General features: G+C 41.1%; 1 protein-coding gene across 1 annotated transcript in view; it reads left to right on the forward strand.

Annotated features, from left to right (window-relative positions):
* The first annotated feature begins 1,424 nt into the window (after positions 1–1,424).
* Positions 1,425–25,143, forward strand: part of LOC125484856 (transcriptional regulator ATRX-like) — a 64,646-nt gene continuing 40,927 nt past the window's right edge. Inside the window, exon 1 of the mRNA XM_048605284.1 lies at positions 1,425–1,667. Within this exon, the coding sequence (XP_048461241.1) occupies positions 1,648–1,667 (20 nt within the window). The 5' untranslated portion in view covers positions 1,425–1,647. The remainder of the gene's footprint in view (positions 1,668–25,143) is intronic.

The following is a 25,143-nucleotide window of genomic DNA, read 5'->3' on the forward strand; positions in this document are numbered from 1 at the left end:
AGTATCTGACTCCACTACCACTGTCGGCAGCACATTCCACATGCCCACCACTCTCCGTGTAAAGAACCTACCTCTGACATCTCTCCTATACCTTCCTCCAATCACCTTAAAATTATGCCCCCTCGTAATAGTCATTTCCACCCTGGGAAAAAGTGTCTGACTATTCACTCTATCTATGTCTCTCGTCATCTTGTACACTTCTATCAAGTCATCTTTCATCCTTTGCTCCCGTGAAAAAAGCCCTAGCTCCCTCAACCTTTACGCATAAGACCTGCCCTCCAGTCCGGGTAGCATCCTGGTAAACCTCCTCTGCCCCCTCTCTAAAGCTTCTATGTCCTTCCTATAATGAGGTGACCAGAACTGAACACAATATTCCAAGTGTGGTCTAACCAGGATTTTATAGAGCTGCAGCATAACCTCCCGGCTCTTATACTCAATTCCCCTGCCAGAATAATCTCAGAGTCTAGCTGACGTATTGAATAAATTCTATCTCTACAATACTATACTGCTGCAGAAGCAGACCAATAGCAGTGCTAATTGTTGTGGAAATATGGACAAGTGCAATAATGCTGAATATTAACTGTTACAGTGTAATCTTATGACATTTTTGACACTTGAAAAAAATTGCTCTTATTTGTATTATACTTGAGGTGCGAAGAAAGGAGATGCAGACCTACCCCCTACATAGATCATTGCCACCATTTCTTTACAACAATTCAATTGCTTTCTTTGCCTCTCCTACACAGCACCATTAATTAGATCATAACCACGAAGAAAAATGATGAATATTCCAACCACAACGTCTGTCCTTCGTAAATCCAATTAAATCTTCGAATTATTTTTTAAAAATCCCCAAATAATATTTTCTAGTTGGCTACCTCGCTGAACATCCCAATAGCCATAGCAACAGTTGCCATAGCAACAGTTACCAGAGCAACGTCACCATCATCCAATCAATGCGATGAAGCTGCGAAAGCAGCCAATAACATCAACGTTTACTGCCCCGAGCGATCTTTCCATGACGTCTTGTGCAGAGCTCGCGATCTTATTGGAGGCGCGGGCGCAGCACATGACCTTTACGACTGACAGCCTTGGTCACCATAGGAACAACCTTCTTTTCTCGATAGCAATGGCGATAACTCGAAGTGGGAGGACGGGCCGATTCGCGATGTAGTCGGGCCAGCGAGTGAATGACAGGTGGGCGCCCCTTTTTTGAGGGGAAGGAGAAAAGGATATGGGATGGGAGGAAGGTGGTGGTTGACTCGAGGTTTCTCTTGAATTTGATTGCGTTTTTCTATTCCTCTGTTTTTCCTCATGTGTAATGGTAGGCCCGGGGCTCCGTAGCAACCAATGGGCGCCGAGGATACTGGATGCGTCGGGCCCAATTGGAAAGTGGGGAAGGAAGGGGGTGGGTGAAGCGTTGTGCGTCGGTGAAGCGAACTGAGAGAGAGAGAGCGCGCCATGGCGCGGTATTGTCTGTTCGGGGTTTAGGCGGACAAACAGCTAGGGGAGGGGACGAGAGAGAGAGAGAGTGTCGCAGGCCGGAGGCCTTGAAGAGTGACGCGGCGGGAGGAGGAGAAACGAGGGACAGCCATCGCCGCCGATGAGAGGAGCAAAGCCGCACCTTCCATAGGAGCCGCGGGAGAGATGACAGCAGAGCCGCGCAGGTAGACTGCCGAGCGGGAAGGAGGGAAAGCAAGCGGTGCCGGCCCTGGTGCAGAGACTGACGAAGTGCATCCGCATGTCTCTGTCTCTCTCCTTTTTCTCCTCCCACATTTAATCACCGCCCCGGCCGCTTAACCAGATTCCCTCCCCCTTCCCCCACCCCCCCCCCCCCCCCCCAATCAGAATTCCTCTCCCCACCCCATATCCCCGAGGCGCTCTGTCTTGTGTTTTTTTTTCCTCCGATCACATTAAGTGAGGCTCCAGAGAAGGCCCTTTCCTAAGAAAAATGGCGGCCTTGTTGCCTCCGGTGCACGTAGGAAACCCCCGCCTCCTCCGTTAACTCTCTCTCTCTCTCTCTCTCTCTGCCAAGCTGCTGCATGGAGAGGTCACATTTAGGAAACCGATTATTCTCCCAAAAGGAAATCCCCAATTGCACGTTGGGTTTCCTTTCAAGGGCCGCGCGCTGAACCTTGAAGCTTCGCATCATAACCACACACACGCACACATATATGTACGTTCGTATATAGCGGGTGTGGTGTTCATCAGACGCTGTTGCTTCCTCACTCAGTGAGGAGCAGTGAGTGCAGCGAGGTGGTGATGCGAAGGCCAAACGTCACTTTGTGGACAGTTTTTGTTTGGATTCTCCATTTTGAATCGAGTACTGGCTTTTGCCAAGTGGGTTGTTAGACCCATGTAACGTTGCTGTTAGATTAACAAACGAAACTTAATTGCAGTTAGACTTTCATTGCATTCAACTGTAAAAACAAAGGAGAAACCTTCAACTTAGGCAGAAGGTATTTAAATTAGTAACTTTTCAACTGAATGTATTTTCAGATGCAATATTAAAGATCCTCAATTATTATTTTTATCTTCGCCTAAAAAAATCATTTAATTTCAATTAGATTCCATGAAAGTTCCCTTGTTATCATGTGCTTCTGATTTTTTGAGTCTGTACTGATAGAAGAACTCCAGACTTTGAGGAATTGTTTACAAGCTGTATTTAAAGGGTCAACTTAACGTTTATTTTTATCTATTAGTCATTCAGAAATGTTGTCACTGATGTGTCGTACTTGTATGTTCTTGCATTTTTGAATATTATTAGTTTGTATGATCCAGTTCATCATCTAATATAGTTACCTATGAAAGCGAAAGTAATGCACTTGCTTTAGGTGATGTGATGGGTGCGCTGTATTGAAGGATAATATGTGTAATGCTTGATGGTGGATGACGCATTTTTGGATTGAGAGAATTGGAAAATGGAAGCTTTAGACCATTCCCAAGTTGTAAAAGATTTACCATGTGACTTACTGAAAAAAATTAAAAGAATATGGAATTATTAAAAAGCAGGATGACTTTAATAAACTTAAATAATAAGACTAAGAGCCTTTATATGAGAGATTAGACTATGTTTAATGGCCTAAAATTGGTAGGCAAACAAATTTAACCCCTTCCAAAATCCTCTGTTGAAGATGGTCTAGAAACAGCCTCTGGTCTGAGGCATTGTGTGTTTTGGAATACATGAAATAATTATGAACACTTGGAATAAGCTGGTAAGGGGTAAAATAGCTATCTTTCACTCCCTGAGTGACAATATAATCTTCTAAAGGCTAGTTGAAGAAATATTGTTTTAAATATTAGCTGATAATCAGAGCTCGAGGATCAATATACCTGATCTCGTGCACTTTAAAAGGTGAACTGTTAACTCATTCGAAAAAACTGTTTTCTGTTGGCCTGCCACCTGAACTAATGGAGTCTTTGGCTGACAGGCTCATGTTTCTGTCAACAAGAAACTGAAGGAACTGAGAAAGTCATCCCTCTTTCTCTTACTCTTACTCTTAGTTTGGACCCCTGATCAGCAAGGTTTATGCCTATATTTCCATTTATAATTGCTCTGCAGAACTGTTGTTGTCCTGTATGTGTGTGTGTGTGTGTGTTGGGCGGGGGGACACGGTTATTGGTATTGAAGAGGTATGGTTTAGTCCTGCGTGATAACTTGGTTGATAAGTGGTTTGGCCTAGTGCTTAAAGCATAGGTTTGTGGTTTTAATGAATGATTGATTTTATTTTTAAGTTTACTGAAACAACCTGGTGAAAACTTCTTGTTACACGTAGCAGTGATAATTTGAATGTTTTGGATAATTACACTATAGCTTGATCTCTAGTGCTTGCCTGAGTTGTAACTCACTGGAACAGTGTGCTGGAGATCCGAGCCCAATATTCCCAGGATAACCGCAAATGTAAAGATTTTAATGAAACTACTGAAATACCAAATTTGCCTTTGACTAATTGTTACCTGGAGGAAAAGCATACTTGGTTTGTAACAATAAAAACAGCTCACTGTAACACTCACTTACAAATCCTAGTTTTTGACTATTCTTTTTAACTTATGAACCTTTAAACTTTACCCCTTTTAAAATCCCTCTCAATTTCTCTCGTGTACGTATGCACACAGATAAACCCCCACACATAGAAATGTTATGAATAGAAGGGGAGAAAAAAGTCATAAGTAGTACACAGTTCTGTATCACCAGTCCAAATCATGACTAGATAACACAGTGTAGCATTGGATGAACACAGCAGGCCAAGCAGCATCAGAGGAGCAGGAAGGCTGACGTTTCAGGCCTAGACCCGTCTAGGTCAGCCTTCCTGCTCCTCTGCTGCTTGGCCTGCTGTGTTCATCCAGCTCTACACCGTGTTATCTCAGATTCTCCAGCATCTGCAGTTCCTACTATCTCACGACTAGATGGATTGGTTTCATGATTCTTTGATATGCAGATAACATCAGACATCAGTGATAGAGTCCTAGAGTAATATAGCATTGAAACAGGCCCTTCAGCCCAAACTGGTCCACGCTAACCATGTTGCCCACTTAGCTAGTTCTAATTGCCCGCATTTGGTCCATATCCCCGTAAACCATTCCCATCCACGAATCTATCCAAATGTTTTTTAAATATTGCTTTTTTACCTGCCTCAACTACTTTCTCTGGTAGCTCGTTCCATATACGCACCACTCTCTGCGTGAAGAAGTTGGGAGTATAGGAGTTAGGAAGAAGTTGCCCTCCAGATCCTTCTTAAATCTTTGCCCTCTCACCTTAAACCTGTGCCCCTCTAGTTTTTAATTCCCTATCCCTGGGGAGAAGACTAAATTCATTCATCCTATCAATGCCCCTCATGATATTGTACACCTCAATAAGGTCATCCCCTCATTCCCCTATGTTGCAAGGAATGAAGTCCTATCCTGGCTAAACTCCCCCTATAACTCAGGCCAATTAGTCCAGGCAATGTTCTCGTAAAGAGATGGTAAGAACTGCCAATGCTGGAGTCAGAGATACGTGTGAAGCTGGAGGAACATGGCAGGCCAGGCAGTATCAGAGGAGTAGGAAAGCTTTTCGTCCCTACCCGAAATGTCAACTTTCCTACTCCTGTGATGCTGCCTGGCCTGCCATGTTCCTCCAGCTCCACACTGTGTTATCTCAACATCCCCGTAAATCTTTTTTGCACACTTTCCAGTTTAACTATGTCTTTCCTATAACAGGGTGACCAAAACTGTACATAATACTTCCATGTGCAGCCTCACTAATGACTTATACAACTGTAACATAACGTCCCAACTCCTATACTCGGTGCATTGACCGATGAAGGCAAGCATGCAAAAGGTCTTCTTCACCACCCTGTCCACTTGTGACGCTGCTTTCAACGAACTATGTACTTATGCTGCTAGGTCCCTCTGTTCCACAGCTCTCCTCAGGACCTTGCCATTTACTGTATAAACCCTACCTTGGTTTGATTTTCCGAGGTGTAACTCCTCACACTTATCTGTATTGAATGGAATTTGCCAGTCCTCAGCCCACTTCCCCATCTGATCAAGATCCTTCTGTAATTTCTGATAACTTTCATTACTGTCAAGGATACCTCCTAATTTTTTATCATCTGCAAACTTACTAATCATTCCTTTTACATTCACATCCAGATCATTTATGTAAGCAACGAATAACAAAGGTCCCAGCACCGGCCCTTGTGGCACTCTACTAGTCACAAGCCTCCAGTCCAAGAAACAACCTTCAGCCATCACCCTCTGCTTCCTATCATCAAGCCAAATTTGAATCCAATTAGCTAGCTCTTCCTGGATCCCGAGTGACCTAACCTTCATGACTAGCCTACTGTGTTGGACCTTGTCAAAGGCCTTAGTAAAGTCTATATAAACAACATCCACCACCCTACCCTCATCTATCCTCTTGGTTACTTACAGGTGGATGGCCTGTTAGGGATCAAAAAGGTTTTCTTCTTTTAGATAAGTTTTTAAATACTTTGGCTGCTTGACAAAAAAGGAGGCCAATGACGATATGCGGTGGTTAAGGCAGAGAAATGTCTAATATGGTTGGAATGAATACTGTAATCAAGCATTAAGGGTTTGATCTCTTTGAAAGTAAACATAGTGACACGGATGAAGTATATCACAGGCTGTAAAAAGAAAGTGAATTGCAAAGGGAGATAGCAAGAACTGCAGATGCTGGAGTTAGAGACAACACAGTGCGGAGCTGAAGGAACACAGCAGGCCAGGCAGCGTCAGAGGAACAGGAAAGTTGACGTTTTGGGTTGGGACCCTCCTTCAGAAGAGCCTTTCTGAAGAAAGGTCCCAACCCAAAACGTCAACTTTCCTGCTACTCTGAGCTGCCTGGCCTGCTGTGTTCCTCCAGCTCCACACTGAATTGCAAAGGTTCTGATTGATTGCCATCTTTCTGGAGTACTTTATGTAATGTACAAGTATTTGAATAGGAAAAGAGTCACTAAAGCTAGTGTTGATCCTTTAATAGAACGTCTGAGAAATGGATAGTTAGAAATGAGAAAAGAGCTGTGGCATTGAACAGTTTCATGCGAAGTGTGATTTTTATCTATATTGTATTATCATTTTACAGCTTGGATTTGAGCTGTGGCATGTGAGTTTTGGTGTGTATCTGAAGAGGTTTAATGATTAATTTGATATTTTTATAGCCATGGTGAATTATTTCGGAAAGTGAGTGTAGCTCATGGAGGTTAATGGGAATCTGTCTACATTAGTAGTTGCCAGCGAGCAAAGTTAATAGGTATGCATAGGGCTTTCAGTTTAGATGGTCAGATTGATTGATTGATTGATTGATTTTTGCTTTTGTTTCAGAGAAACACCCATAGCTCGGAAAAGCTTTTAGTTTGTCTTTGCAGAAGTCTTGGCTAGAGCTAGATGTGTAATACGATTGCACCTCAAGAAGGGAGATTTCTTAAAGTTAAGAAATGGGTTACCTCACTGTAAGGATTTTAACATTCCAGACCAGCAGCATTTGGGGTTGTTTGGAGCTGAGCAGGTCTACGCTCAGTTGCACGAGGGCTTAAGAAAAAGGTGATTGAAACTTCCAGCCATAAGTCAGACACTTTGTGAAAGGAAGGGAATTCTCTCTGGTGTTTGACAATGCAAAGAAGTGCTGCTAGGATAAAATGGGATTGCAGTTTACCCTGTGTTTCAAAATCTTTAAGCTTGTCTCAAATAGTTTGGTTTATTCTATTTTATCTTAATTTATTTTGCATAATAAACTTGTTAGTTTTGTCAAAACCAAATTGAAACGCAAGCACACAACGTTACCAATGAGATACCACCTCATTCAAACAGAAAAGAAACAAAATATGATATTTCAAACCAGATTCCTGAATGGAATTGGAGTTGTTCAGTACCAACATCAGCTGAGATCATAACATTTTGTATTTCTTTCACGATAGTAGATCTGGAAAACTTCCCAAGGATAATTGACAATTGAGCTGATAGGATAAACTTTAAAATAATTACCATCACTTGGGAAAGGTGCAAGGAAAACTGTTAGACTAAAGGCTGATAAGCCCCCAGGTCAAGAAGGCCTGCAGCCTAGGATTTTAAGAAGTAGTCGTACAGATTTTAGATGCATTCATTATAATCTTCCGAAATTCCTTAGATTCTGGAAGAGCCAGGCCAGTTTGATATAAGTCTGTCATAAGGAAGGTTCTAGAACTCATTAAGAGGTTATGGCAGGATGCTTGGAAAATGTGGTAAGATAGAACCAATATTTGTTTCCCTTGTCAATTAAGCTTTTTTCATGCAGTATCATTCATAGTAGGTAGAAGGGAATTGGTAGATGTGGTGTACTTTGATTGTAAAGGGATGGAGCGGCTGAAGAGGCTGACCCTAATTTGCCTGGAGCATTGGAGGCCGAGGGGAGACCTTTTATAGAGGTTTATAAAATCATGGGGGGCATGGATAGGGTGAATAGCCAAGGTGCTTTTCCCAGGGTAGGGGAGTCCAAAGCCAGAGGGCATAGGTTTAATGCGAGACGATAAAGATGTAAGGGTGGAAGCTGGTACCATGACAACATTTAAAAGGCACCTGGATGGGTATATGAACAGGAAGGGTTTAGAGGGATATGGCCCAAATGTTGGCAAATGGGACTAGATTAATTTAGGATATCTGGACAGCATGAATGAGTTGGACCAAAGGGTCTGTTTCTGACTAAATTACTGCATGAAAGGTTAATGTACAAAATAAGAGCCCATGGTTTTGGCAGTTAACACATTAGTGTGGATAAAGAATCTGTAAAGTAACTGGAAGAAAGGCATAAAGAGGAATTTTTTGGATGGTTATTGGAGTATGACAAGGATCAGTGCCGAGTCTTCACTTTTTTTAAAACCTGTATGGATGATTTGGGTGAGAGGATGAAATGTATGGTAGCTAGATTGTGAAGGTGAAAGCAAGATAAGTAAGAAAGTAAATTGTTGGCAGGCGGTAAAGAGTCTTCAGACTGATGTGGACGGTATTGTGATGTTAATAACTAGGCAAATGAGATTCCAGACTAAAATCTGGCTTGAGCGATCATATTTTGTGGTGATTTTTTTCTAATTTAGTGAGGTAGTCTCCTATTGAAATACGAGCATCCATTCTACAGATCCATTTTTAACAAAACAGAAGTCTGTTGCGCAGTAGAAAAGGTAAAATGGAATAAGCCAAACTATTTGCATATATCACAATTTAAAAGATTTGTAAATACAGTAAAAGGACATTCCCCTCTGTTCTTTACCTTGCTCCCTTTACAATACTCAAACTCCAGAGTTTGCATCTCTGTCACATTTACAGGTTTAACTTTAATGTTTCTTTCAATTTGCAGCCTTGACCTTGAAGTAGCCTGTTTATTGATTTAGGCACACGTTCAGTGGAAGTCTTGGGGACTTTTGAGGATTAATCTCCCTTTTTAAAAATCTGTTTTGTCTTTAGCATTTAAGATTTACTGTTTTACTTAAACATGAGATCTGAAGTTGTGTTTCAGGGTTAAACAAGGAAGCGTTCTACTGAGAGTAGCTTGTAGTGTAGTTAAAGAACTTGTCACAAGTAATATAAATACCTTTTTAGAATACAGAAACAAAAATAGAAATTGCTGGAAAAGCTCAGCAGGTCTGGCAGCGTCTCTGGACAGAAAGCAGAGTTAACCTAAAAAGGTTCTGAGGAAGGGTCACTTGACCCAACACATTAACTCTGGTTTCTGTCCAGAGATGCTGCCAGACCTGCTGAGCTTTTCCCACAATTTCTATTCTTCTTTCTGATTTACAGCACCCGCAGTTCTTTTGGTTCCCTTTAGAATACAGCCTGCCACGAGTATGGCTACCACATAGTGGAAGGCTTGGGAGTTTGGCGACGTGGAGGAAGGTAGTTTACCTTTTTGCTTTTCCATTCCTAATATATATTTTTGGAGTGCATCACTTCATCTGCTTGGAGCCAGCACACAGGCAGTTTGACAAACAAGTGATTGGCCAGCAAGTGCATGCAAATAGTTCTTAGTGATATCAGCATTTAATAGATACAATAAAGCTGTGGTAAATAATAACTATTACATATTAGAATATAACATTCTTAACTGCATTGTAGAATTTTTTTATTTTGGGCAACACCAGTCCAATAGGACAGGGCTTAATTCTTGATTTGATCTTAGGATGTGAAGTTGACCAAGTGGATGCAGTAACAGTGGGTGACCATTTTAGGAGATAATGATGCTAAATCTAATTGCATTATGACGATCAGGCAAAAGTGGACTGGTTACAACTAATTGAAGGAAAGTGGGTAGCAATCAGTGGGAGGTGTTTGAATGTGAGATTCTGCAGGTGTCATGTAGACATGTCCCTGCAAAATAAGGGTGGTACTGTTCTGGTTATTCAGAAGCTTACAGGGTTAAAAAGCAGCAAAGTAAGGCTTATGACAGTCTTAGAAAGTGTTATGAAGCCTGGAGGAATATAGAAAGGGAATTAGGGAAGAAAAGAGGATATGAAGAAAACTATTGGTGATAAATTTTAGGAAATCCAAATGTTTTACCAGTACATTAAGAGCAAGAGATGACTGAGGAAAAGGTTAGGCCTAACAGGTGTACAGGTTAACTTGTTGGTGCCTAAAATGGGCACACGATTCTTTGAATGCTTTGCATTTGTTCACAAAGAAAGGGGATGATGCACACATTCTAGTTGAGAAATTAGATAATGTAAGCACAATGAAAAGGAAAATACTGAAGGAGCAGACTAAATCTAAGGTGTATAAATCACCAAGCCAGATGTGTTGTATCCTAGGCTATTAAAAGGAAGCCAGGGAGGAAATAGCACATGCTCTGAGGATCATTTTCTAATTCTTATCCTATAGGTGAGGTATGAGAGGATTGGACGTCTTTGAACGTCTTTGAACATTGCACTATTCATGAATAATGGTACAAGAGATAGGCCAAATAATTGGAATCATACAGTACAGAAGGAGCCCATTGTGTCTGCATTGACAAAAAATACACTACTGCAAATCTGCATAGTCCTATGATCTGGCACTTGGCTCGTAGCCTTGAATGGTATGACATTTTGAGTGCTCATTCATGTCATTGTGAGGTTTCTTGCCTCAAATACTTTCCCAAGCAGTGCATTCCAGATGCTCAACATCCTCTGGGTGAAAATACTTTTCCCCTCTAAACTTCCTGCCTTTCAGCTTAAAATTATTATTGACCCTTCAGCTAAGGGAAATAGCTACTTTCTATTCACCCTGAGCATTCCCCTCATTATCTTATGCACCTAGCTTCCTTTAACAGCCTAGGATACAATCCATCTGGTTGCCTCTCAGCTAGGAGGCTTGGGTTCAAGTCCCACCCGTTCCAAGGGTGTGTTAAGAGGTTGATTAAAAATACCTGCAATACATTTGACAGTGATTTATCCAACTTTAGAGGTGGTCAGTCCCCCTCAGTATTTCCCTACTCATTATGCTTATATTTAATATTTGTCACTTTAATTAGGTGGTCAGTATTACTGGAATAAATGTTGAGAAGTAGGATCGACTGTAAATTGGAGAGTCAGCATAGTTTTGTTCAGGGATAGCATGTCTCACTAACTTGATGGAACTTGTTGAAGAAATAACAAGGTGGATAGAAGGTTTTGCAGTGGGTTTTAAGACTGATTTTACTTAGTAAGGGATTTGACCAGGTCCCGTATGACAAATACGTCAGAAAAATGAAATCCTTTCGGATAGAGGAATTGTCAAAATACAATAAAGGATAATAGTCGTTGGTTATTTTTGAGAATGGGAAGTGGTTTTCATTGGTGTTCAACAGGGGCTCAGTATTGGGTCTTTTGCAGTTTGTGGTACATGTAAATAATTTTAGGCTTAAGTGTGGGCGGCATGATTGGGAAATTTGCAGACAACACAAAAATTGGCTAGGTACTTGACAGTAAAAAGAATGATCCTAGGGTAATATCAATGATTGAGTGAATGGAAAGTAATAAGTATACTTCTAAAGATTGCACACAAAGCTTATATATGTGAGGTCACAAAGCAATAGAATATACAATAAACAGGAGAGCATTGTGAGAGGTAGCTGAAATACGTGTCCAGTGGTCCCTAAAAGTGGCAGGACATACAGATAAGATAATAAAGAAGGCGTATGGAGTGCTTTCCTTCATTGCATGAGGTATTGTATACAAAAGAAGGATGTAATGCTGGAAATATCTAAGACACTGGTTAGGGCATGGCTGGAATTTTATGTGCAGTTCTGGTCACTGGATCACAGGATAGATATAATCCCTATAGAGAGGGTACAGAGGAAATCTACAAAAATATTGCCATTGCTTGTAAATTGCAGATACACAGCAGGTTTGGAACAGCTACAACTTTCTAGCCTTCTTCAGAACAGAAGAGGCTGAGGGGTGATTGTAACTAATCTGTACAAGATAATGAGGGACTTGGATGCGTGGACAAGGAAGATCCGTTTTCCCGAGTGGTGAGGTCAGTTATCGGGGACCACAGATTTAAGGTGATTTGTAGAAGGATTGATGGGAACATGTAAAACTTTTCCACACCCAGAGGTAGTGGGTGTCTGATATTCACTGCCTGATTTGGTGGTTGAGCTGGAACTGCAGCTCATTTTAAAAAAAGAACCTGGATGTATATCTGAAGCTTTGTAACCTGCAAGGCTTTGGGCCAGATACTGAGTGGGATTAGAATGGGCAGCTAGTTTATTTATGGTGAAGATATGGTGACTGAAAGGCTTCTTTTTGTGCTTCTGTAGCTTCTGGTTTATATGGTTCATGAGATACAAAAGGGAATGAGCACTGTTAAGGGAGGTAAGGTGTTGGAGAATGCTGTAGTGTAGGAGCCTCAGCATTTGCAAGTGTCTAAGGAGTTTGAGATGTTGGCCTGTGTAGATGAAAGCAAGGTCTGTCGGATGGAAGAGCAGGTTGACTAGGTTCCTTGGATTGGGAGGTTTTTCATGTTTTTTTGGGTCAGGAGAATATAGCGAGAGGAGAAATGAATGTATTGGTAGTTGGGGATAGTATAGTGAGGGGAATGGATACTTCTGTGCTGCTGTGAGAGTGCCAGAACTGAACAGAAACTTGAAGTGGGTAGAAGCCGATCCAGTTGTCATGATTTTATGTCCGTACCAGTGACATAGGTATGACAAAGAAAGAGATTCTGCTTGGTATAAGGAGATAGGCATCATAATGAAGAACAGATCCTCAGTAATAATATTACTTGAGCCATTGACAGAGCGCAAGATTAACGAAATTAACACTTCCCAAAGTCTCGTGTAAGTGAAGTAGATTCTGGTACTTGCAGTACTGGAGGAAGTTGGATGCGATGCCGTTGGGATGGTCTGCACTTGAACCGTGCTGGGACTAGTGTTCTAGATAAGTGTGTACCTAGTGAAGTTGAGATGGGTTTAACCTAACATTGGGGAAGTGATCAAACTTTGGCATATGTAGAAAAACATACATGTACAAGCAGGGTTGCAGAACAATATAATAATATGGGAAATGAAGGTCAGAGAATGGTTGGAAACAACAATGAAGATAAACACGAGGCCATTCGGTCCCTCAAGTCTGGCTTACCATTCGGTAAGACCATGGCCGTTCTGTCCCAGGCCTCAATTCATTGACTGCCTTTGTTAACCAAGTTCATCCTTCTCATTGTCCTTTTTGACCAGAATAAATTTTGGTGGCACATTACTAAATATTTGTTCAAATGTCTGCCTCTGCTCGTTTATTGACCTTCCCCTAGTCTGTTTTCCCAACCCAATTTAAACTTTTCCTTCAAACCTCTGTAATTGCCCTATTTAAGTTGAGGACACTGACTTGAGACATAGGTTGCTCTCCCTCAAACTGAACTTGAAATTCTGCTGTGACCACCACTCCATAGAGGACCCTTGACTATGAGATCTCTTATTCATCCTTGCTCATTACACATTCCTAGATCTAAAATAACCTATTCCCAAAGGAGGTTGTACAGTGTACTGCTGTAACAATCCCTGATGCAGTCGGCAAACTAGTCTTAGCTGTTGCCGTTGCCCACCTGATTTTGACCAGTCAATATGCCAATTAAAATCTCTCAGCAGTTGTAGTGCCCTTTCTGCATGCTTCTATTATTTAATGATTTATATTTTATCTTGCAATGAAACAACTCTTTAGGAGCCTCTAATGTAAGAGCTGAAGATTCAGATGTGAGGAAAACTGTTTCACACCAAATGTTGTGGAAATCTGGAACTCGCTACCAGTAAGGGTGGGAGGAGCAGAAACCCTCATAACATTTAAGTATTTAGATATGCAGTTATGATGCCAGGGCATGCAAAGCTATGGTACGAGTGCTGATAAATGGGATTAGAATAATTAGGTGGTGGTTTTTTGACTGGTGTCGATGCACTGGGCCAAAGGGCCTTTTCCTGTGTTGTAGATCTCTGACTGTAGATGACTCCCAACCACAACTTCATTTTCTTGCTTTTCCTTATTTCCACCCAAACTGATTCCTCAACATGTTCTAATACACCTACATTACTGTATTATACTGCACTTAATACCTTGTTTTATTAACAAAGCTCCATTTCCTTTTTGCCTTCTCTTCTGGGACGTTGAATAGCCTTGAATATAGAATTCCAAGTCCTGCAACTATGTAATAATTATTTATGCCCTATTCAGTTATTTCTATTTGTGATGCCAATTCATCTATCATTAGAAGTGCCGTGTGCATTCCAATAAGAAGCCTGAGCTTTGACTTTTTTAAAATTAGCATTACCTGTTTTGGTTCTAATTTCTGCTGCACTCTTAGATTATCTGCCCCTTCATGATTATCAATTACTTGTTCACTACCACACGTCCTCGTTCTCTTGTTTCTTTTTGATTTTGTTTTTGAACTTCCTTTCAATTGAAGCTTAAAGTACTATCTACAACCCTTGTCATACAATTTGCCAGGTCAGTGCTCACAGCATGGTTCAAATGTCCTAATGGAACAGTTCTTTCCCAGTACAAGTGCCAGTGGCCTACGAATGGGAATTCTTTTCTCCCACCATCTTTGAACTATGCATGTACCTCCCTAATCTTGTTTACCGAATGCCACTTTGCATATGCTTGGTAATAATCTGAGGATTAGTACCTTTTTTTTTGTTTCTGCTGTTTAATTTGGATCCAAGCTGCTTACAATTCCTCAGTAGAACCTCCTTCCTAGTCCTACCTATGTTCGTACGTTGTGGACTGAGAATTGGATCCTTCCCCTTCCACTTCAAGCTAATTCCACCATGAAGAGATATTCTTGACTTTGGCATTAGGTAGGTAACATAGCCATCCAGATTCTTCTTTGCTAACGGATAGTATCCATTCCCTTGCTTGTGCTATCCCCGATTACTACATATCTCTTTTCTGCCCCCTACTTGAATGGCACTTTGTCCATACTGCCTGCATTTTGTCCCTTTGTCCATATTAGAGGCATGAATCTTGCACCTCTAGGACAACAGCGCTGGCTGAGGCTCCTGCCAATCTAAATTCTGGATCCCATTACCTGCTTCATTCAATTTCACCTTTCTGACCCTGATCATAGCCAGATTTGATGTAATTAATCTGAGGAGTGTGACTCTCCTGCACTGGTGTCCAGCTAACTGTCCCTCTCCATGAGTTGTGGTCTCGGCAGCTCTGAGTCCAATTAATCAACTGAGCCAAAGTTCCTCAAGCAGCCAGCATTGGAAGGTATCACCGTGGATCACAGTAGCGTTCAGCAGTTGCAACATACCACAGCTGCAATGCACCGTCTGCCTAGTCATTTCTAGTAAATTAATTAACTAATTAGGGTGTTAAATATTTTACGAATTTCCTAACAGTACTCGTCAACTGTAATCAAGTCACCTGATTTAAATCACTTGGCCCATCAAAAGAGGGGTGGAAGAAATACCCTATGTCAATCACTTACCTCTTCTCCTGTGATGTCGTGCTTTAGCTCACACAGATAGAAGTTGTTCTTTTATCTCAGGTCTGCTTCACAGTGATACTGACCTATTGCATGCTCCTCCCAGTTTGACTCTAAATTATGTATGTATAAGGTAGCAGGGCAAATGCATTTAGGGCATCACTTCCCACTTTCTGCCAGTCGAAAAAGCTTCGATTAAATTTTCTGTATTTTGTAACCATCTTTCAGTCCATAGTACTTCATGGTCCCAGACCCTGTATCCTCTGACTGATGTCATAAATTTTTGTGATATCTTATCAAATATTTTCTGAAGTCAGTGTGTAGCATCTATTCCATTGCATCTAACTACTCTGTGTTGCTGCTTTAAATAATTCCACAAGGTTGTTTAATCATATTTCAGAAACTCCCAGTGACCATTACATTGTTTTCAGATGTTTTGTTATCTGAACTTTTTGCAAAGGTGTTAGTAACTTGTTTTGCCACTGACATTAAGCCAATTTTTCTATAGTTCCTTGGATACAGATTCAAATTAGAACTATTTGTTACCTTGTACTGAACTACAGAAGTTCTTGTTTTTTACAGCTAGTGGATGCAAACAAGTTAATTTCTCATTCTGCATTTTGTTTGTGCTGCTTTGTCTTTCGCTGGACTAATTGTTGCAAATATGGTTATGAAGGTAAAATAAATATAGTCTGATTTGATTTGTTGTCACTTGTATATAAGTACGGTGAAAAGCTTTGTTCGTGAGCAGATCCAAGGGTGAAAAAAAAACTTAGAGACATACAGGTTATGTTGCATAGGGCGTGTGCTAGGCAAGATCAGCATTATTTGATTTGGAGAGTCCATTCATCAGTCTAGTAATGGCTGTGTAAAAGCTCTTCCTGAACCTGCTGGTGCATGTGTTCAATCTTCTATATCTTCTGCCTGATGGAAGAGGTTGTAGGAGAGCATTACTGGGATGCAGTGGGTCTTTGGCAGCCTTTCCATGGCAACGAGCCCTGTAAGTGGAGTCCATGGATAGAAGGTTGGCTTCCGTGATAGTCTGGTCTGTGTAGTTTTTTTTATGGCCCTGGACAGAACAATTGCCATACCAAGCTGTTATGCACCAGGATAGTATGCTTTCAGTGGTGCATGTGTAAAAGTCAGTGAAGGTCCTTGTGGACTTGCCAAATTTCCTGAGCCACCTGAGGAAGAAGAGGTGTTGTTATGCCTTCTTGACTGTTGCATCTACGTGGGAAGTCCAGGACATGTTGATTATTGCTCCTCCTAGTAACTTGACGCTGTCCACCCCCTCAACCTTAGCTCGGGCTGCTGTCCCATTAGAGATGAGAGAGGCGACTGGTGGTGGTTTAACTTAAGGGTCACCATGCCTCAGCAAGGGGAGAAGTTGAGAAGGAATTCTTTCACAGTAACCTCAGAAATTGGCGTCACTCTGCAAACTAGCCGTCCAGTCAGCTGAGTTAGCTGACCCCTTGAATGGAAGTGAGAGGGGAGGTGAAGGGGCAGGTGTAGCACTTCCTGCGATTGCAGGGAAAGGTGCTGGGGGTGGTGGGTTTAGTGTGGAGTGCGGAGTGGACGAGGGAGTTGCGGAGAGAATTGTCCCTATGAAAGGCAGGTAGGGGTGGGGAGGGAAATATCTCTTTGGTTGTGGGGTCGGATTGTAGGTGGTGTAAGTGGCGGAGAATGATACGTTAGATGCGGAGGTTGGTGGGGTGATCTGAGGACAAGGGGGATTCTGTCTTTATTTTTGGGGGGAGGGGATGAGGGCAGAAGTGCAGGAAATGCGAGTGATGCAGTTGAGAGAGAAATATTTCAAGAACTGTAACTCCCACCCGCCCCGTGATTGAAAATGCCACATCTTTTGCGTTTCCTGCACTTATGCTATCATGTCCCCTCCTCCAACAAAAATAAAGACAGAATTCCCCCTTGTCCTTGTCCGCATCCCCGGGCCTTGGTCTACTGTATCTGCTGCTCCCGATGTGGCCTCGTCTACATCGGTGAGACCAAGTATAGACTCTGAGACTGTTTTGTAGAGTGTCTGCGCTCTGTACACTACAAATGACAACACCTTCCAGTTGCCAACCATTTCAACTTTCCCTCCCACTTCCTGGGTGACATGGCCATCCTGGGCCGCCTCCAGTGTCACAATGACACCACCCGCAAACTGGAGGAGCAGCACCTCATATTCTGCCTGGGGAGCCTACAGCCCAATGGACTGAACATGGTATTCACTAGTTTTAAAATCTCCACACCCTGGCCTTCACCCATGCCCAACCCTCCCTTTCATCCCCGCCTCCTTGACCTGACACAACCTGTCCATCTTCTCTCCCACCTCACCAGACCAATCCCCACCACTCCCTACGTGTACTCGCCTATCACCGTCCCACCTAGCTTCCCCAGCCCCACCCCTCCGCTCTATTTATTTCTGAGCTCCCTTGCCCCTCCCCATTCCTGAAGAAGGATCCCGAAACGAAACGGCAACTTTCCTGCTCCTCTGCTGCCTGACCTGTTAATATATTTCTCTATGTATCAGAAGTTAAAAGTTCCAATAGTAACTTCATTTGAGCTATGAGGTCTACCTTTGTTTAACAGGAATATCCTCTGCAGTACACATTTCACCCACAGAGTGGTGTTTTGTGAAAGAAAACAAAAATTGCTACACAGCACCACCCAGTGTGTTAAGATTACATCTGCAAGCAGCTTAATTGAATTCTTCATCTTCAATGTTTCCAGTCCTTGGGTTTCATGGCTAAAGAGTGAAAAGATAACTCTTATTCTTCACTCATTTTGTGAAGTTTTTTTTTAAACCAGGCTTGCCTGAAACGTCAGCCTTCCTGCTCCTATGATGCTGCTTGGCCTGCTGTGTTCAATTAGCTGTACACCTTGTTATCCCTTATCCTACATTTCTGTGGATGCCTGTTCCCTTTGTGTCATCATCTAGGTGCCCATTTTCATGAGCGTAGGAAGTGAATTTATGCTTCTGAACAACCATGGTGAATATCAAAAGAGCACTATTATACTGAACTCGTACATGTGCCCTCTACACTGAGAATCCTGGCATTGAAGGCTGCTTAATGTGCGTGAAACAGCTGTAATGCCCCCTGCAGAGACCAGAAAATGCAAGTTTTGTTTTCTGTTCACTTCCATTTTGCCTTTTAGTGTGTGAAAACTGTAGTTAGACCTTGGTGTCGTGCAAAATTATTCCGTGCTGTATGTGAGCAAGTAATTGTGATGATTTAATGCATAGTTACTGATACTTTATTGTAGAGAAAAATCAGAAAACAGTGTGATTTTGTATGGAAAGTTTTGGTCATGGACTTGCTGTCACAGTTATTAACACGAATGTTTGATGATTAATTTGACTCTGGTGAATAGTTGCAAGCCTGCTACTTTGTTTTACACTATAACGGAGCAAGGCAAGATGGTAGGGTGCAGGTTTCGCTAAGAGTGTTGGTTGAGAGACACTGCTAAAGTAGAGGTTACTGTGAGAAATGAATTTGAGAGAATAAGTAAGAGATTTGGCAGTGTACAGGAAATGTGGATTAACATTGGGTCAAAAATGTTGCATCTGGTTAAAAGGAAAATATGTGGGGAAATGAGAGAAGACACTGATAAAATGTGAAGAGATACTAAACAATAGTGATTAATCCTTGCATTTAGTAAGGAGAAGAAGGGAGAGGCATGAAATAAGACCAACACTATGAAACATAGTGCATGCTCCAAATTGTCTATCTGTTTTTCATTGTGTTTCATTTATCACCTTGAGTTCCCAGGCCTCATTACAAAGCTGTCCTTGTCCCAGCCAGCATCTGTAAATCTCCTATGATTTTGGATAATTCCTCCACTAGCTATCTACAGTTCCAGGAAAGAGCAATACAGGGCAAAATGACCAAGGAAAGTGTATGCATACATCAGGATGAATGCATACTGAGCGCATATATTTAAAATACAGGTTATATTCTGTGACTTGCCCTGACAAATGCCAAACAAAACATTAGGAGACCTTCACTAAGTTGCATCTGTCTTCTTAACAATATCCAAATGCTCCCTTATGTACTTTGCTATCTTCCATTCTTAGCCCTTTTCTAATCACTAACATGCCTTCAGCAGTGGTAAAGGAGTAAATAAAATCATTGTAATTGAATGTTGTTTGTTTTTCATAATTCAGATTAACATAATGCACCAGTCTGGATTTTGCATTGAGAACAATTGTAAAACCGTCATCCTTCATTGTTTTGAGTCTCAATGTCTATTCGGGTTAGCCAGGGGCATAGTAAAGGGACAGAAAAGACTTCTGGTTTAAACTGCATTTATTTCAATGCACGAGGCCTGACTGGGAAGGCAGATTAGCTAAGAGCATTGATTGATTGTCTTTGGGGAATGGGATATTATAGCCATAACAGAAACATGGCTGAGAGAAGGGGAGGACTGGCAGCTCAATGTTCCAGGATACAAAAGCTACAGACGTGAGAGAAGTACAAGTAAGCAAGGAAGGGGAGTTGCTCTTTTGATAAGGGAGGACATTGCAACTGTGCTTAGAGAGGATATTCTTAAGGGGTGATCAAATGAGGCCATATGGTTAGAACTTAGAAACAAGATGGGGCTGGTCAGTCTGTTGGGACTGTATTGTAGACTCCCCAAATAGTCAGCAGGTACTAGAGGAGCAGATGTGTAAGGAGATTGTAGATGCCTACAGGAATACTTCAGTAAATTACTTTACTTTAGTAACTTACTGAGGGATCTTGATCAGATGGGAAAGTGGGCTGAAGATTGGCAAATGCCATTCAATACAGATAAGTGTGAGGAGTTGCACTTTGGAAAGTCAAACCAAGGTGGGGTTTATACAGTAAATGGTAAGGTCCTGAGGAGTGCTGTGGAACAGAGGGACCTAGCAGTATAAGTACATAGTTCGTTGAAAGCAGTGTCGCAAGTGGACAGGGTGGTGACGAAGACATTTAGGATGCTAGCCTTCATTGATCGAGGCATTGAGTGTAGGAATTGGGACGTTATGTCACAGTTGTATAAGTCATTGGTGAGGCTGCACTGGGCGTATTGTGTACAGTTTTGGTCACCCTGTTATAGGAAAGACATATTTAAACTGGAAATGTCCAAAGAAGATTTACAAGAATGTTGCCAGGACCAGTAGGCCTGAGTTATAGGGGGAGTTTGGCCAGAATAGGACTTTATTTCTTGGAACGTTGGAGAATGAGGGGTGACCTTGTTGAGATATATAAAATCATGAAGGGCATTGATAGGATGAATGAATATAGTCTTTTTCCCAGTGATGGGGAATTGAAAACTAGAGGGCATAGGTTTAAGGTGAGAGGGCAAAGATTTAAGAAGGACCTAAGGGGCAACCTCTTCACACAGAGAGTGGTCATATATAGAATGGGCTGCCAGAGAAAGTGGTTGAGGCAGGTACAATAGCAACGTTTTAAAAAAAAAACATTTGGATAGATTGTTGGATGGGAAGGGTTTAGAGGGATATGGACCAAATGCGGGCAATTGGAACTAGCTAAGTGGGCACCATGGTCAGCATGGACCAGTTTGGGCTGAAGGGCCTAATACTGTGCTGTATTACTCTATGACTCTGTGTGAACTAAGAAACTTCTTAAAACAAGTTAAAATTTATTTAAGTTAACTTGTGCCTTCACGGGCTATGCAGTAATAGTACCTTGCCAATAGACTCAACTGAAATCTATATTAGCAGATGAAGTTGATGTATGACAAACCTTTTATTAACTGGCACCTATGGCACTAGGAGTGTACTGGTTGATCAAGAGGTCCACACACAATCAATTTAAAACCACACACTAGGTAATTAACACAATGGAGGAGATATGCACCTCACTGTCATACTTGATTACAGCATAAATCACTTAAATAATAAATGCAACCTGTCCTTAAATAAAATTATAGGCAGAGAGCCCTCTCATTCGCACCTTCAACTGATAACTTAGGCATCTTGCAGATCACTATAATACAGTAAACGTCTGGTATTTTAGGTGCATAATTTTTGTCGGTTTATCCAGAGTGCCGGTTCATAAGATGCTGATTAACTCACAGTTTGTCGTATTTGCCCATTAAAGACTCAAGCGTATGGCTGCTGTATTCATGGCATAAAGATCTTGCTTTGAAATTCAGGTAACTGAAAATTCAAGTTTAGTTTGGAGTCTCAATTTCTTCATAATATTAACTGCCTTTGAGATTCAATTTCTTTTAAACTTGAGTCCTGTTCTCTCTTGCTTTATGTACATTTGATTTGACATGGAATAAAATCTTATTCATAGTTTCTGGTATAGACTGCATGTTTCAAGCAGGATTTTTTGTCATCTGATTGAACTGCCGTGTTTGCTTTCTGTGCCTGTAAATGCCACAGATCGTCTGCAGAGGGCAGGCTGTTGGAAATGGCCTTAAATGCATCAAAGTCGTGCTCAAAATCCCAAAAAGTGTGGGAGACTGTCAGTGAGATGAATGATAAATATTGATCCTTCCCTGTTATGGAATCTTGACCCAGCATATGATCAAACTCCATGGGGGAAAATAACTGTAGTACATTAATTAAATTTTTTTCCCCCAGTGCCAGTTCGGCTTTACCAGAGATGACCATCAGTACATTTTCACTGTATGGACTTTGGTTGTTGTGTTTTTATACTTTTGGAACTAATGCACCTGTGGAACTAACAGATGTGCCAGTTGATCACTAACTTAGCTCGTATTGGATTTTTGGCTGCTGCATACAGTTGCATAGATTTGGCATAAAATCAGGCATTCCTGTTTGTTGCTTGGACATTCCTTTTATTTTGTAATTGTAGTAAGGACTTGTAGTATTTCATGTTTGCATTAAGCAAAATGCATTGCTTGGCAGAAAGCATGTTTTTATTTTCATCAATTTCAGTGTACGGTTAAGTTGAATCAAAAAGTACCATTTGTGAAATCCAGTTACTTGATACAACAAGATTTGTTGTTTTGGAAGAAAATACTTTGAGCAGAAAAGGAGAGATTTTGCCTTCAATGTGTTACGAATTCTTGGAATTATTTTATAAACTTTTGTTCAACATTCTTGGTCTCTTAACTAAATTTTGAGAGGTTGTTGCCATTTATTGTTGGTGTATTTCATTTCAGTACCCTTGCTGGTTATCTGTAGCGGTTTTTGTTAGAATCATCAAGTTCCTGTAGGAGTACATAATTTACTGAATTTCAGGTCTTGGTGTTAATTGTGTTTAGTATATGTTTCAATTGTTGCCAATTGTTTTAATTTCTTTTAACAGCTTTCTGCGTCAGCACTGCCTTTCACTGTCGCCAAGATCAAACTGTGTGGTGGTTTTTAGGAAGCATTTTTCCCTATAATTTATAAAAGAAACTTGAAACTAACCTGAGATCTTCTCCCTTAAGTGTCTCTTCTCTCCTGTATTTTTCCATTGTTGTATTATGAAGAGTTCTGAAAGACAAGTGTTGATTTGGAATTATTACAGTAGAATACAACTTTAAAAACACTGCAATGCAGAAGACTTGGACTTAATTTCTTTTGTCCTTTGTGGGATAATGGGCAGCAAATCTCTGGTCCCAGTCCATTGTCATTTTATTTGGCTTAACCCAGTTTGTGTCGTGATCTTGAAGGCTCTCCTTAGATGTAACTTGTCAAGCTTTTTTCTTGTCTGGTCCCTTGTTTGGCTATCGCCACATTGTCATTCTGCCACTCTGGTGAGGTATACATCTGGAAGAAGAAATGTGTCCTCCCTGTCTCAGTCCTTTCTCCCTCCGTCATGATGTACCATAGGTGCTGCGAGCAATCCTCAACATTTTAGTGATGCTGCGCCTCTGTGATGACTCAGGTCTTATGTAAACAATTAGTGAAACTGTTGATGTAAGATGCCCAAGTCATGTGAAACCACTGGAAAATATGTACTGCTTTACAGAATCTTGTGTGGATTTTGTTCACTTCCTTGATCTACCTGGATACAGATGCAGCACCTTACCTGAATGTGATGCAGTAATGAGAGTGAGGAATGACCCAACAGTTCAGCCAGCATACAGCCACATCACACTGACAAAAGCATGTATAGGAAGAAAGATGAGAAACTTTGACAGTTAGTAGGAAAGCGTGACTGCAGAAGTTTGTCCTGTCCAGTTGAAGGAATGAAAGCAGTTATGATCTATGGGGCCAAGGAAGGAGGTTGCAGGATGCCAAATTCGCAGTACCCTCAAAATTTCTCATCTGTCTTAAATTGGCCGCCCTTTTTAAGCAGCGATCCCGAGTTTCAGATTTTGTCTGAAAAAGAAGCCACCTTTTCACGTCTACCGAATAAAGATCTCTCACGATCTTGTATATTTCAATCAAGTTGCCTCTTGTTCTTCTAAACTCAAGTGGATACGAACCTAGTCTGTGCAATCTTTCCTCAGACAATCCAGTCATTCTAGGTAATAGTCTGGTAAATTTCAAAATAGTTACCTGCTCTTTTGAGAAGACTAATACTGTACCTAGTATTCCAGATTTGGTTTCACGAGTGGCTTGTATAACCTACTTGTGTTTAGTTCCCTTCTTAATTATTAACATTTGATTAGAGAAAAGCAAAATACTGTGTATGTTGGAAATCTGAAACAAACACAGTGGAGAAACTGAGCAAGTCTGGGAGCACCTGTGGAGAGAGTAACATTAACATTGAATCCAGAATGACTCTTCAGAACAAAAACGGAATATTAGCTTAATTACTTATTGTACCTAAACCTTTGAGATTCATGCTCTCGGACACATAGTTACCTCTGCACCTGAGCTCTGCCTTAATGTCTTGGATGAGGAAATTGAATGCAAAAGCAAAGTTTGTGGATGACACAAGTAGGTGGGAAGGCTTGTAGTGAGAATGATAAAGTCTATCGAGGCTTATAGACAAGTTAAGCAAGTGGTCAGAAACTTGGCAGATTGAACATAATATGTGAAGATGTGAGCTAATGCACTTTTAACAAGAAGAATAAAGGAGCTGAATGTTTTTTAAATGGAGAAATGAGGAAAAACTACAGCACAGAAATATTTGGGAGTCATTGGGCATGAATCTTCAGCTAATACGTAGAGAAGGCCAGGATCATGTTGGTTTTGGGAGTCTTATTAAAACTAGACTACAGTTGGAATACTTGGAACAGTTGTGGTTCCCTTATCTAAGTTACGATATACTGGTATTTGAGGCAGCCCAGAGAAAGTTCACAAGGCTGATACCAGGTATGGAAGAACTGTCTTATGAGGAGAGGTTGAGTAGGTAGGATCTCTACTCATTGGAATTTAGAAGAATGAGAGGTGATCTTATTAAAACATGAGATACTTAGGGACTTGAGACAGGGTTAGGTGTGGAGTCTAAGCCCAGAGAGCATAATCTTAGAATAAAGAGTCATTTTTTTTAAAGTAGAAATGAGGAGGAATTTCTTCTGGAGAATAGTGAATCTGTGAAATTATTTACTATATAAGCGGAGGTGTAGAGTATATCAGGACTGAGATACAGGTGTTTAATCAATAAGGGAATTGAGAATTATGGGCAGAAGGCAGGAACATGGAATTGAAGATTCTCATATCAACTCTGATCTCATTGAATGATGAAGCTGACTTGGTTGGCTGCTAGCCTGCTTCTGCTTTTACATCTTTTGGTGTATGGTCTCTCCATTTAATTTTTTTATTCTACCTGCCAAAAAATACAATTTCACAGTTTGCCACATTATACTCCATTGGGGGAGGCAATGGCCTATTGGTATTATTGCTGG

Source organism: Rhincodon typus, chromosome 14 (assembly GCF_021869965.1).
Source record: "Rhincodon typus isolate 14 chromosome 14, sRhiTyp1.1, whole genome shotgun sequence".
In the NCBI taxonomy this organism is placed as follows: Eukaryota; Metazoa; Chordata; class Chondrichthyes; order Orectolobiformes; family Rhincodontidae; genus Rhincodon; species Rhincodon typus.